The sequence below is a fragment of the Cyrtonyx montezumae genome, unplaced genomic scaffold (genome assembly GCF_038088225.1).
Source record: "Cyrtonyx montezumae isolate F1298 unplaced genomic scaffold, pur_monq_1.0 scaffold_2, whole genome shotgun sequence".
NCBI classification, from domain to species: Eukaryota; Metazoa; Chordata; class Aves; order Galliformes; family Odontophoridae; genus Cyrtonyx; species Cyrtonyx montezumae.
The window spans coordinates 57,307,056-57,321,115 of NW_027071936.1; the positions used below are offsets into that span (position 1 = coordinate 57,307,056).

General features: G+C 45.5%; 1 protein-coding gene across 6 annotated transcripts in view; it reads right to left on the bottom strand.

The window, feature by feature from the left end:
* Positions 1-3,758: 3,758 nt before the first annotated feature.
* PPP2R2C (protein phosphatase 2 regulatory subunit Bgamma) overlaps positions 3,759-14,060 on the bottom strand; it is a 167,572-nt gene continuing 157,270 nt past the window's right edge. For all 6 annotated transcript variants that reach the window (XM_065735821.1, XM_065735825.1, XM_065735819.1 and 3 more), the window contains 2 exons: positions 11,603-11,694; positions 3,759-4,471 (listed from right to left, as the gene is read on the bottom strand). In XM_065735821.1, coding sequence (XP_065591893.1) covers positions 4,180-4,471; positions 11,603-11,694 — 384 coding nt within the window. In that variant the 3' untranslated portion in view covers positions 3,759-4,179. The remainder of the gene's footprint in view (positions 4,472-11,602; positions 11,695-14,060) is intronic.

The window sequence follows — 14,060 nt, forward strand, 5'->3', positions numbered from 1 at the left end:
TCAGCCTCAACTTCAGCGCTGTCAGGGAGTTGTGCTCACTTTCATGTGAGCAAAAGTTTGATCCTAGTCCAGCTTCTGAGAGAATTACAACAAGAAAATCACTTCTGCTAGAAGCTTTCATTCCTAAAGCAGCACTTTCCAGGATCCATGTCAAACTGCCATGTACTTTGAACGTGCATGCAGTTTCATAGCTTCTCAAAACTGAAGAACCAAACCCCGTTCCAAGCATCTTATAAAAATTAGGCCCAATTCTTTATACGTTTATCCCCTCCAGTGATCCTGTTGCCTTTTGAGGTCCTACCACATGGGAAAGATAAGTGAATTCATGCTCTAATTTTAGACTTGATGCAGCTTACTGAGAAATCAGCAAAAGGAAAAGGATTACCACTGGGAGTGGGAGCAAAGTGGTGGTAATGATGTTACTGAAAAAAATCCTTATACTTGCCCCCTTGTCTATGATTACTTATCACAACCTTGGAAGGGTGCAAAGGACACAGCTCTGCCCAACAGCAGGGTGAGCTGCTGGCTGCCAACACGGAAACCCAGCAGCTCAGATCAGTTCCCCACATCCCCATTCCACAAAGGGTTAAACTGCTGTATGCTGCTACTAAATAGGCTTTTGTGAATATTTCACGAGCAGACGAGTTGGCCATCTGGATCCTGCTTGTGCTAGGCATTTAGGGATAAAAAGGGAAACTAGAAAGGTAAATAGTGAATTGCTTGATGTATTGGTTTACAGCTGAGATTCCTCTCTTCAGTACCCCGTCATATTTGTCCACCTAAATGAGGGAGATTGACTGGGTCTTCCCAAGAAGCAAAGGGAGAAGGGTAGAATTAGCAAGTAAGCCCTGGGAGAGCTGTGCAAGCAGTACACTGCCTCTTCTAACAGCAGAGGCAAGAGCATTCTGGTCTGCATCCAGCAGAGGGGCTGACTCAGCCCCTCCGGGTGTGACACGTGTGTGCTGAGCTCCGGAGGCATCCTGAGCCACTGGCTCCATGTGGAACATGCAGGCAGGGTTGGCTGGCTGAAGTACAGAAGGAAAGCCCACGGTTTGGGCAGGCCTCATGGCGACCAGGGATACCTGAGCAGCAGCTGGGACTACGAGGTGAAGCCCTTCTTCACCTTAAGTTTGTGTGCCAAATCAGCTCGTTTGGGTTTGGCTGCGATAAAGAAACTGTGGGGTTTCTTTATCACCCCTAGGGCAGAGGCTAGAAGGAAAGGTGGTGAAGAGGAGGGAGGATGCTGACAGCTGGGAGGCCGGGTCAGTGCATGCTGCAGCAGCTCGCCCTCGTGGTCAGTGGTAATGGAGGTGCCCAACCAGGACACTGGCCACGTGGCTGCCATCTGTCCTATGGATGTGCATCCCTTCACACTGTGCGACTCTTATTCCACCTGTAGGAGACTGAGACTCACACCTCTTAAAGGCTTAACATAATTTAACTTGAGCTACATCCGAAGTGAAGAAAAAGTGCATCTCCAGCTGCACTGTCTGTGCAGGCACCAGTCATCATGCTAAACCAGTAAGTCACTCCCTACATCTGCTTCCCCACTTGCCCCAACACACTTCAGTGATCCCTGTGACTGTCCCTGCTTTGTAAAAGGAGTCTAATCCAGGTCTCTCACACCTAGCTTGAAAATAAGCTGTGCCTTGAAGTCATCTACATGTGCCTTTTTTTTTTTTTTTTGTCGTATTTTATTGAAAAAGCTGGTATTAACATATTTATATTTTTATTCAACAACAGTTAGCTAATTTGTGCAACACAAAGAATGCAGCCATGAACAACAGCTTTCAAAACAATCAGATTTACCAACTTTACCATCATTTACTCTACACCACTGAAAGCTCAAACTAAAAAGAGAAAGAAAGTTGGAAACGTTCACAATGATGATTTTAACTTTCCGTACATTCAAGAAGACCAGGAAACAACTGTAGTAGCAAAGTCAACGGTGTGACTGAATACTGGTCCTTGAGAGATTTCTATTTACTTCCTCTGTAATCACTTTGTGTTATTTTGGTTGGGTATTTCATTAGTTTCATAAAGCTCCAAAGATATATTTCTGTTTCGTTTTAACACGATCTTTTTGGTACCCAGAGCTATAACAGAGTAAGGTACTTCAAATTAAAAAGGAAAAAGAAAAGAAGTTGTATTAAGAGCTGCTTTATAATAAGTTATCTCTAAGTCTCTTACTCGAGCATGTTAAAGACTAAATATGTTTTACAGTACTTCTACCTGTAAATGCCAATATGAGCTCATAGCGTTTCTTGAGCTGCGAAGGTTAATGAGGAGGTCCAAAGTCAAAGAAACTGAATGATGCCCTTGAAGCAGTAGTTTGGCATTAGCAACTTTTCTATACAACTTACCACGTTCTTCAACCTCTTTACAAGGAAAAAAAAGAAAGCAACTTTGTTAAATCTCATTAGAATAAATATGTACACGCACTGTCCATGCCTGCTGCAGCGTACAGCATTTTATACAGAAACATTCCTCATTCCCTTTAGAATTAACCTACACGTTTCACACCGTGTGTGTTCAGTAGGGCTGGAAACCGACGCGTGTGTGTTTGTGCTTCTACACACGAAACACTCAGCACTGATGTAGGGAGCTTCAGACAGGCAGCCTGCCGTGCTGTGCCGGGACGTCTTACACGAGAGCTGTAGGCTGGGTTTTTTCAGGTCTTTAAAGTAGCTTTCCACTCATCCTTTCCTCCGAACCAGAACGGAGAAGCATGCAGATCCCTTTATCAGCATGTTCTCCACTGACCAAAGAAATGGGTGTGTAATGGCTTAAAGAAGTGGGTTTTCTTCGTTTGTTTGTTTTTCTGAGGAGTTTTAATCTGGGCACGTTAACACGGTCAGCTCAGCTGTGCTCTTGTGTTTGTGATTTGCAAAGAAATCCTTGGGGATATCGATTTTTCTTCTAGAGCTGTTGGGGAGGCAGACAGAACGTTCTCATGCACGAAGAGGACTTCCTACCACTACACTGTTCCCACAGACTTCCAAAACAGAGCACGTAATTCCACGTCCTTTCATTTGCCACTTACATCCGATTCATTTGAAAGCAGAGACAGAGCTGTGAGAGCTATAGAGCTATGGGTTTCACAGTAATGCATTATGTGGAAGGTTTGGAGCTTTTTCTCCAGGAATACCCGCGTCACCCAGCAGTGGACTCACAATGTCACCTCTCACAGTACTGTTCCTTTTATAGCTACAGCTACCGTGGCACTGTCTGTGTTCCCCATATGCCAGGACAAAAATAACCGTGCTGCACTGAGCAAATGTGGGGATTTCCTGAAGTGTCCAGCTGAGCTGTGACTTTGCTTCCCCTGAAGTCAGGATTTGCCTCCAAGGACAGCGCTGTTGGCCAAGGCTTCCACAATTCCCACCCCCAGGCGACAGTGTAGGTTTATGGATTATCTCTGTGTTTGAGCAGCCAGTCCCTGCACAGTGGTAATGCCAAGTTTGGGAGAAAGCTGCTAAATATTAAACAGAGATCGAGGGAGAATGAACTTCCTAAAACAAGTTGGCTGAGTAACTCCAGCAGCCCGCTGCTTATTCACTCAAGAAGTTGAAGCGCAAAGTTAATAATGTGAATAAATAATGGAGGAGTGTAAAGAAGGGAATGGGACAGGGGACACAGGGCAGCTTCACACCAGTGGGAATTGGGGAAGCCCTTCCCACGTGCCACGTGATCCAAAGGGCTGTGGCTACTCATTCATTCATGCACAAACAGGCTCGGCTTAGTAGAATGACAGAAAAATGTCACTGAAAAAATAAAATCAAGAGATCAAAGCGAAAGCTCTAACAGTGTGGTAAGTGTGGGCTGCAGAAGCAGGCAGTGCACCAGAACAACGTGATCCTGTGAACCACTGAGACCCTCACAGCACTGACAGGAGTTGAGGAGTCCCAGCCCTCCTCACAACGCTCCCCAGATGCATAGGTGCCCCTGATGGATTAAAGGAACCGACACAGACCACGGGGCTGGATGTGCAGTCGTGCCTTTTACTCATACAGTTGCAGTGATGAGAATAGTTGGCTTGCCACCAGTAATGATACAGGCTGAGGGATGAAAGGATGCCACCTACAAATCCCACCACAAAAGCCCTAATTTCTGTGAAGATCGCATCCTTTTACAACTCTCAAGAGGCTGGTTTGTAGATACAGAGGGATACTGATAAACCTAGTGCATTTCTGAGTTCACTTTATCCTGAAATATGTAGAGATTGTTTGTCGCTGCTATAGCAATGATGTTCTCGGTCGGGTGCCACGCTGTGTGCAAGATCTTCTTAGTAAAGTCCAAACTATCAACACTGATGTCATCTTTCCTTCGTTTGCCACCAACACAGACTCTCCGGGGCTTGAGAATGGCGCGGGGTTTGCTGCTCTCCCGGGATGCCTCCAAGGTAACATCCCGCTTGGTGTTTCGGTCAAACATTCGAAAGAAGTTGTTATATGCACCTGTCATGATGACACTGGGGAGAGAAAGAGAGAGGGGGGGGGGATGGAAACAGAGAGAGAATTACAGAGCAGCTTGGGGGAGGTCTGCTAATGCAAACTGATCGCGACAGCTGAGCACCAACATTTGGATGTCTTCTGGTTTCAGCTGGGAGAGAATACAAACTGTGGAGTTTTTCCCCAAAGTGAAGCTTTCTCCCCACCGAGGTCTTCCCCTTCCCTGAGAGGGTATCCAATGAAATCCAAATAGGGTGCCTTTGGCTCTTGTACTGAAAGTTTGAAGGAAAATTCAAGTCAGGATGTACCTCTGCATCCAGGAGAAAGCGGGGAGACATTTTGTCACCAGCTTTAAGGAGTTCAGCATTTCATCCTTGGCCCTCGGCTTACTGGATTCATGTAGTCATGGACTTCTAAGCCTCCTGCGAAGTTTTTCACTATCCATCGCTGGGACCACACTCTGCTCAGCTTTTTTTCCTTCTCAGCCCCATCTGAATGACTTTCAGCACTTCCATTCCAGAAGGGGAACCCACCCCAAACCACTGTGTCTCCCCAGGAGGAGCTGCACACTGAGTCCTAAGGCAGACGTGGGCAGTCAGTCAACATCTGCCTGTTCAGTACAGCCCAACCAAGCGTATTTCACATGTTCTGCACTTAACAAACTAATCTCTGCCACGGCTGACAGCCACACTGCTTTCACAGCTTGCTGTCTCCTCCCTGGGGGGATCTGATCAGCCGGCCAGGAGTGGCACAATGCAAAGTGTGAGCTGTGCTCTCAGCCCTGCATCCTGGATCAGCAGATCTGGAGTCCCTGCATTCAGGAGCTGTCCTGTGCAGCGTGCAGCTAGCATGGCTACGTGTTGTACTGAACTGCTTCTGCATTTGTTCACGGGCAGCAGCAGCTGCAGCGGGGCTGTCTGCAGACCCACCTCATACCTGCCCCACCTGGCACTGTGCTGCTGCTTGAGCTGCACGTGAGCAATCTCACGGGCTGAACAAAAAAACAGGCAGTGTGACAGCTTGATGAAACGTATCCCAGACGCTGCAGCAAGCCTATTGATCAAGATTAGTGCCCATTTCAGAACCTGAATAAACAGCAGTAAATCTAACGTCTCACTCCTTCCAAATCACTGCACCTCATCATTAGGACTCCTGCTACAATGGTAAAAAATTGAAATGTGAAAAAGCAGAGGAGATTTCCTGCCTTGGCACTACCACGCCGTGTGATGCTGACAGCACAGTGCACCATCAGAGGGGTCAGAGCTGGGACTGCAGGGCCCCACGTGCCCACAGAGCTGCAGGGGGGATCGGTGCTCGTGTGCACACAATGGACCAACACACCAACCACACAGATAGGTGCTTGTCAAAATTCTTCTCTCTCAGGTTTTGCTTGCAGTAAAGCTGCCTTTACAGTCCATTTGCTTTTTAATTTCTTCAGCTCACATATTTTTAAGTCTGTTCCCTGTGGTTGGATTCACTGCAGGGTGTTTTGGTTTTGTTTTTAACATATGTATACGGTTTCTTTTCATGCTGGCCCTGTTTTTCTGTACTTTAGTGGCACAGCAAAAAATAGCATTATGGAAATGAGAAAGTGTCCATTCTTGTTCAAGGTCACATACCCAGATGGATTATAACCTTACCTGCTGCTTAAAATAACAATAAAACAGAGTGAGAGCTCAATGTAACCCTGTGATTTATTCCTGTTCATGAAAATATAATATACAGTGACGGAATGTTTGCCATAAGGAGGATTTATATACATATGCATATATAGAAATAGTAGCATGTATATATATATGCATATATAGAAATAGTAGCTGAATACAGGTAATGCCTACCCTGTGTCTTTGGCTTGCTCTGCATAGCAGTGTTACCATGAGCTCCCGGCCCACACCCATCCCAGTGAGGGTGGTCCAAACAACCAGAGCTGCCCACCCCAACCCACAGAAGTGTGAGGCAGCACCCAAATGAGCTCTGGCTGAGCACCTCTCATCTCACTCAGAAGTACAGTCAGAGGGAACACCTCAGCCATGCAGAGACAGTCTGGACTCACAACAGAGCAGTGGCCCCTAAAGAGCAGGCAGGAGCACAGTTGCTTTAAAAAAACAACCATGAGATAATGATTAAGGGTCTAATCCCATAGGGACTGAGCCCTCCTCTCTGCCTGCCGCTTCGAGCAGGCTCCAACAATCACAGAATCATTAGGGTTGAAAAAGACTGCTAAGACCATCCAGTCCAACCATCAACCCATCACCCCACGCCCACTAACCATGTCCCTCAGTGCCACATCTCCACGTTTCTTGAACAGCTCTGGGCATGGTGACCCCTCCCCCTCCCTGGGCAGCCTGTGCTAGTGCTTGATCACTCCTTTTGAAAAGAAATGTTTCCTAATATCCAACCCGAACCTTCGCTGGTGTAACTTAAAGCCATTCCCTCTCATTCAGGCAGAAGAGTTTCTCACAACTCTTCAAACGCTTTACACAGCAACACATGACCTCAGTAGTTCCTCCAGCCTGCACTGACATTGCACTGCTTTTCCTCACTAATGAGGCAACCAGAGGTACCTCACTGCTACACTTACATCCCTCATCTCTGAAAGCAAAGTGTTCAACCCTTACTTACATTTACAAACAGAACAAATGTATTCTTACAGGAGGTAAATGGGGAGGTCCAACATCAATGTATTTCCTGTTCCACCAACCCCGGGGAATCTGAAGAGGCCCTCAGCATTCACATTGAACTGCAGTCAGATTGTTTTCCACACTATTATTCAAGCATTGAGCTTTTTTCAGTTAGTCAGTCACTGAGGACTGGCATACTTTTGTCTTTCTCAAATCTCTGTTACTCCCCTACATTATTGCAATTCTTTACTGCAAGCTAAGCTCTTCAATGTCAAACATCTCTGCACACAGTTTTTATCACAAGGACTCGATTCAGCTGCCGTGACCCTGAAGCTCTGGGATTATCAGCCAGAAGTAGGGCTTGCTTAAACACCCAACCATACACTGTTCTGTTTTGTTTTAAAGACTCTTCTATAATCCATTTTGGGCCAATTCTGGTCAGATTGGTCTTTGAGCTGTGTAACACTTTTTCTTCCCATATAGATTTCTATTGTAGAGAAGTCCAGCCTATATCAGAGCTTCCCCCCTTTCACTGCCAGTCAAGAGCCCATAGGACAAGTCAAGGTCAGGACTGGGCAGGATTCAATGACCAGCACAGGGCAGGCTGAGGGACAATGGGAAAATGAAACCAGGCCTGCCCGCCCACCCCTTAACTCTCTAAGGGGAAGACACCATGGGATCCAAGACTCAGAGCAGTGCCCACCAGAGCTGCCTCCAGATGCTGTCCTGAGCCTCTGCAGAGCTGCACCCAGCACAGAAGGGGTCATTTCCAACACCTGAAACCATCTCCCCAGTTATAACGAGTCCTTACACCTGCAAGATTTCAATACCTGCTATCAGAGCAGGGCAGCACACCTGCAGTCTTCTGCAACTAACACGCAAGGCCCAACATCTTGTGACAATCACGAGAATCATGGAATGGCTTAGGTTGGAAAGGACCTTAAAGACCAGCTGTTCAAACCCCGCTGGTGGGATACGACTGCAAGTAAGAAGAGAGGTACCCCAGCCCTCCCAAGCTAACACGAGTCATGCTGAGCCCTGATAAGCTGACGTCCCCCAGCACTCCAGAACAGAGCTCACTGCCAGCAGGAACAGTTAGTGTCCTGTGCCCCAGGACTGCCAATTCTGCCTGACGAGGGAAGGCTGACGGCTGTACCCCTGGGATGACTGACAGCTCCGTAGGGAGGGGCTGACAGCACAGCTGTGTGTGGCTTCATTCATCTGCTTACAGCACAGCACTGATGGTGATGGCATTCAGAAGCCCTCCCTGGAAGGGCTCCCATGCACCATTCACTGCAGTCTTAAAAAAACAGAACAACCATTCAGGTATTTATTTGCTACCATGTCAAATACACTACACTGCTTTTTTTTCTTTGACTGACTTCTTTAGTAAATCACAATCAGCTGTGGAAGTAGCGACGTGACTTTGGAATTGAAAGGAAGAACAGAATGCAAGTGGGATACAAAGCAGAGCTCACATACTCTCTGGACTCATGCAATGATGTATATACGATAAAGATGGCATGATTTTAGTGTAATATACTCAACCACAGATAATATATGCTCATCTGGCTGAATTACAGTAAGACCTCTGCCTGACTCTCCCCCTGACCACTGCTTCTGCCCAAGTGCCTGCTGATTAATGTGCCCTTCAGCAAATGAGATAGACTCTGTCTGATCATATTAGTTCCTATTCATTGGAGAAACTGAGCATCAATCACGTTCTAATCACAGCTCGTGAACATTGATTTCTTCTTTTTTTTCCTAACAGCCTCACCATCAGGTTCTAACATTGCCTCCAGTAACTCCGTAATAATGATGAAATTACTAAAAACTATTTTACCCCAAGTAACAAGCATGCTTTCGTTTTCAATTGAACAACCTTTTCACTTTAAACTGTCATTGTAAACTCTGCAAAGCGTAGAAGTAACATGTTTAGAACTACAATTATTACTGCTGTGAATATGAATTAATGCTGTAAACATTATATTACAGCATCTCTTAGGAACAGCATTGCTTACCTTTAGCAGAACGGCTTTGCTGAAGAACATATATCAAAAGGATCAAAGTAAGTGACTTTACTATTCAAATGAACTGTTTGCTAATGGCTGCTGGTACCCTAGTGTAATGTAAATTATGATCCACCAGAATCAAAATAATCCCATAACGTGTAGTAAAATAAAATACTTGTGCACAGAAGCAAGAATCTCAAAGAGTGAACATGGATTTCCTCATCAAAAAGGATGAAAATCAGCACTGGTATATTTGTCTCTTAAAAAGAAACAACTAAATTAGAACAGACCCTTATCATTTGTCAAACGTTGCCAGCTACTCTACAGAGTAGCTTCCTTGCACTCGAGAGCAGTGTATTGTACTTAGTGACAGATCAGGTAATTGTGCAAGGCTAACAACCCCCTGATGTTTGGGCAGTACAACAAATTAAGCCCTCGCAGTGCAAGGCTCCCACTTAATAATTACTGACTGCGCTGATCTTTCTGATCTGTCAGGTAGGAGCTAAAATATGACACTCATTTTACATCCTGCTACTGAATAAAACTTGCGCTGTTAGCAGGCAGCCATCCAGATGGTGGTCTCACTTCATCAGTGCAGAGGGCAGTATTTCATGTGACAAAGGGAGAAGGACTCTGGGCCACATGGCTGCCCATCGTGTACAACACACTAGGAACTCCCACTGAGGATAGGCAAAATGGCCTGAAAGGACTTGAAATGACCTGAATGTCTGTTCATGTTTCAGAGTATCTGAATGATTCGATTTGTCCCTGTTCATTGCAGGGCAGGTGGACTAAAAGACCTTTAAAGGTCCCTTCCAACTCAAATGATTCTACGTTCCTATAATCTGGTGATTGTGTGGTTCTTCAGTATCAGATTTAGGCAGGGACAAGCACCACTGAAGGCTCTTACTTTGGTATTTTGAGCAGAGCCAAACTACCCAGCAGGACTAAGCATTACTCAGAATCTCTGGATTGAAGCCATCCACTCATGGACAACGCTGGAAGATCAGAGAGAAGCCTCAAAACCTGGGTCTTCCCCTCAAATTTTTGTGAGTTGTTCCCACTTTCTGAGCATTCTGAAGACATTTCCACAACTGCTGGTTCCCAAGGTGCAGTCATAACCAAGGGTGGTCCAGCTACATCTTTTTAAATGGCCTGCAGTTTGTACCACGGAGTATACTCAACACTGAGTATCCTTGTGAGAAAATATTACTGAGGCGTGAAATATCATTAGCACATAGCTTAGCCAGATCCTCTTCCTCCTTACATATGCCTCCATGATGTACTTAGAAATGAGTGTAACCTTGGCTCCTCTTTTACTAGATAAAATCTCACCCTCTCCTCTCTCCAGAGCAGCTGTCCATTTGTCTGATCAGCTCATCTGCCTTCCAGATGAAGGACAACAGAAGCCACTGAATGAGACTGCAGCACAATGTCAGCACTGCTCCCGTCTCTGCAGGATATCCCAGCCCAGCCCACACAAGGACCACCATGCCTTTTTCACACCTGCTCTACACTCTGTCTCACCCATTCTGGTCAGGCAGGACTTGCTTGCTGTGACACGAGATGGACTGCATTCCCCAAAGGTGAGGCTAAGTGAGCTGAAGGCACAGTTCCAAGCTCTCTGCACATGCCAAATGGATCAGCAGTACTTGCCTTTTGGCTTCTGGCTCTGCTGAGCCAGGGAGTCTCCAGGTGCCATGCCAACCTGGCTTGTGCCCTCTCTGCCACATGCATTCTGCAGTCTGCTAATCCCTTCCATGGTGTACGAATGTCCCTGTGAGTCGTTTCTGATTGGTAAAAATGGAAGTTTGTGCTTTCTTTTAGATAAAATCCTCACCTTGCACTATACTCCTGGATTCACCCATTTTTATCTTCCCAGTCTTCTAGGCTGCTCAGTTCTTATAGTGCAATATTCCCACTGCCCAAAGTACCACTACTATCTGCTAGCAATAGGGCACTGCTGAATTTCATCCTCCCTCTCTCTCCTCATTTATGCCAGTATCTCTGGTGAAAAGGTTTAACAAGATGCTGTGATCAAGATACAGACAGGAACCTATCCTTGAATGCATAATGCAGGGGAGCTCATGAGGTGCAGGATCTGCCTCTGCTTGTCCTCCCCTCCCCATTTCCAATAAATGAACTGGATTTTGGAAGGAGCTTGTGTAAATGCAGGGTCACACAAGCTTCCTCAGTAAGCTGATGAGGTTGTGTGCATCACCAGAATTCTTCTAAATTCTTGCAGCCTACCTACAGTTTTGGCAGAAATGGATTGAAGTTTTTTCCCTGTAAGGCATGAGCCAGGTTAGAAAAGCATATATGCATCTTGTCCAAGGATGCTGGAGACACAGCTGCATCAATAACTGTGCACCTTTTATCAGCCTGAGCACAAGCACGCAGAGATGGAAATTTATATGGAAAATAACCATACGTAATCCCTTACATTCTGAGGGGTCCCATCATATGGAGGGTGCTCTTTTGCTAAATCAACACAGTGGTGGACATGAGGATGGATTACCTGTCTGATCCATTCCATGCACATTCAAACTTGTCAAAGATGCAGTCATTTTCATAGAGGGAACACAACTTGCTCCTAAGGTAATCGTGGACCTGTTTCATAGAAAACAACAGCTGTTATTCATGAAACAGTACAACCAATTCCGAAGCCAGTCCCCCCCTCCCTGCTTTATCTCCCACAGTCACTTGCAAATTATGCCTCACAGATTGGTAACACTGCAGAAGATAGTGTATTTAAAGAAGCAATCCATGCCTTCCCACAACCCAATTAACCAGGTGCTGCAGAATTATTGCTGCGGGAAGGCATGAAGCATACCTCCCTCAGCAGGCTGCAAACCACCCCTCCACAGCACACTTGTTTCTTGCTTGGGTGATTTTCTCAATGCCAGCCTAATTCCCAAAGATGTTTCACCACCTGATGCCCTAGATGTGCTAATTAATGTGCACGAAATCTAATTTAAATTGTAACAAAAATGTCATATTCCAAGATAAGCAGATTATCACTTCTTGTGGCAGAACGAACCTGGCTCTCTTAAAAGAACCTGTCATGTATGGTAATACGTATGTTTGGGTAAGGTATTTCAGGAGTAAAATACAGCACAAGGTTGCAGTTCTGTAGGTTGCAGATGAGAACATTGATTTAGCCCAAAGATGTTTGCTATTTGGCTGAGACTTATAAGCAACGTACATACTTGAAAAGAGGGGTTAACCAGGAGAAGACCCCTCCTCTGGGTTGAAAAAGAGTTCTCATAAGGAGACAGACCTCACGCAAACTGTTTCAGTCCTTTGCTGAATTTGATTAGTTTTCCTTCTGGATGATTGGTTTCATTTTGCATGGAAATAATGAGCTAGAGAATCCCTGCCTAGGTGAATTTACAAATGCACTCTCATTCTTCTAGCTGTTGCACAAACTGTAAAACGGAGCTGTGTGGAGGGCCTCCAGGGACACACACCAGCCCAACAGCCAAGGGCACTGCTGAGCTCTGTTACAGGGGTGCTGGTTTTGCATGTCTGTGCAGACAGCTCTGCTCATGGCCATGTGAATAAGGGTCTCCTGAACGTGGTTCTTCCTGCACAAACTCAGCACCCTCCTCTGCCCTGAGGAGCATTTACCCTCACAGGTCAGAATACTTAGAACTGAAGCAGTTTATTGCACCATTTGTAATTAAGCCCTTTTGTTTTCTCTTTTAGAATTTTTTTGTGCTACCAGTATTGTTCGTGAGCTCCCAATACCTGGAAGAAACACGAAGGGTGGGGCAGGTAAAGAAAGCAGATCATATTTGCCTGCTGACTGCTGTTTCTAGGCCTCTCTGGTTCCCATTTCCAGCAGCCATCTGTCATGACCACCACAGTGCACACACCCTCTGCAACGCGTGTCCACGGCTCAGAGCTGAGCATTTTCTCAAGCATTTTGCATGTTCTCTCTCAGTTGTCTCACTGACTTCTCCAAGGTCTCAGCCCCTTTTTCCTGTCTGACTGCCAACCTGCCTGGGACAGCAGCCTGCTCTTCCCCTTGACCCTTTGGTCACCACATTTGACCACATTCAGAGCCACAGAGTCTAGGAAAATCTAACAGAAAACACTTAACTTTCACCTCGCTTTTGTGTTCATCTGCCACAACAGACTGGGGGTAAAATCAGATTTGCTTCATCTGTACCTACTGTTCTTTACACATCCCAATCCCAAACAAATTCATTCCTAACTTCAGGCATTCTCTTTTCCTTCACTGTTTTAGGTCAGACCTCCATGGTCATATCTAGGCAATTTCTGCTACACAAGTACACAGCCATACAACTACGTGGGGAGCTATTTCACTGGGACTGACTATTCACCATCAGGAATTGTGCTGAAGTGACACATTAGTCAATATCCCTATCTAACAAACCCTGCCAAAAGCAGATCAATCTATTATCAGCTCCAAACACATTCACTTCTGGTAGCTGTTGGTATGGTTCTGCTGGAATCATTCACCTGGGCAGCAAGAAAAGAGCATCCTTTCAGGCAAGGATGCCTTGCAGTGCTCAAGCACTGGCAACTCTATCACTCTCTGAGCTGCCCAGGGCACCATACTCTGCCTTTTTTCTTCTGTGTGAAGCACAAACAGAAGAAAATCATGATGAATCACTGTCAGCATATAAAGCGTTTCTGGAACAGCTGCTCAATGCAATAGCAGTCTTTTGGCCACAGCACTGCTGAGAAGTTGGAGGAGGATTTGATTTTTTGGTGACACTAAAATTCTATTCCAATAACTAAACCATACAGTAATAAATAAACTCTGCTCTTTCTTATAGTCTTGTGGGGAAATCTCCTATCATGACCTGCTGCTTGGTGAGCCTTCCAGTTAGACAACATCTAAGTGGCTACCAAAGAGTCAACAAAATCAGAAATACAAACTTTAAATGATATACACATAATGAGAAGTATGTAGGTACATAACCTAAAATATTAGGTTTATTTGT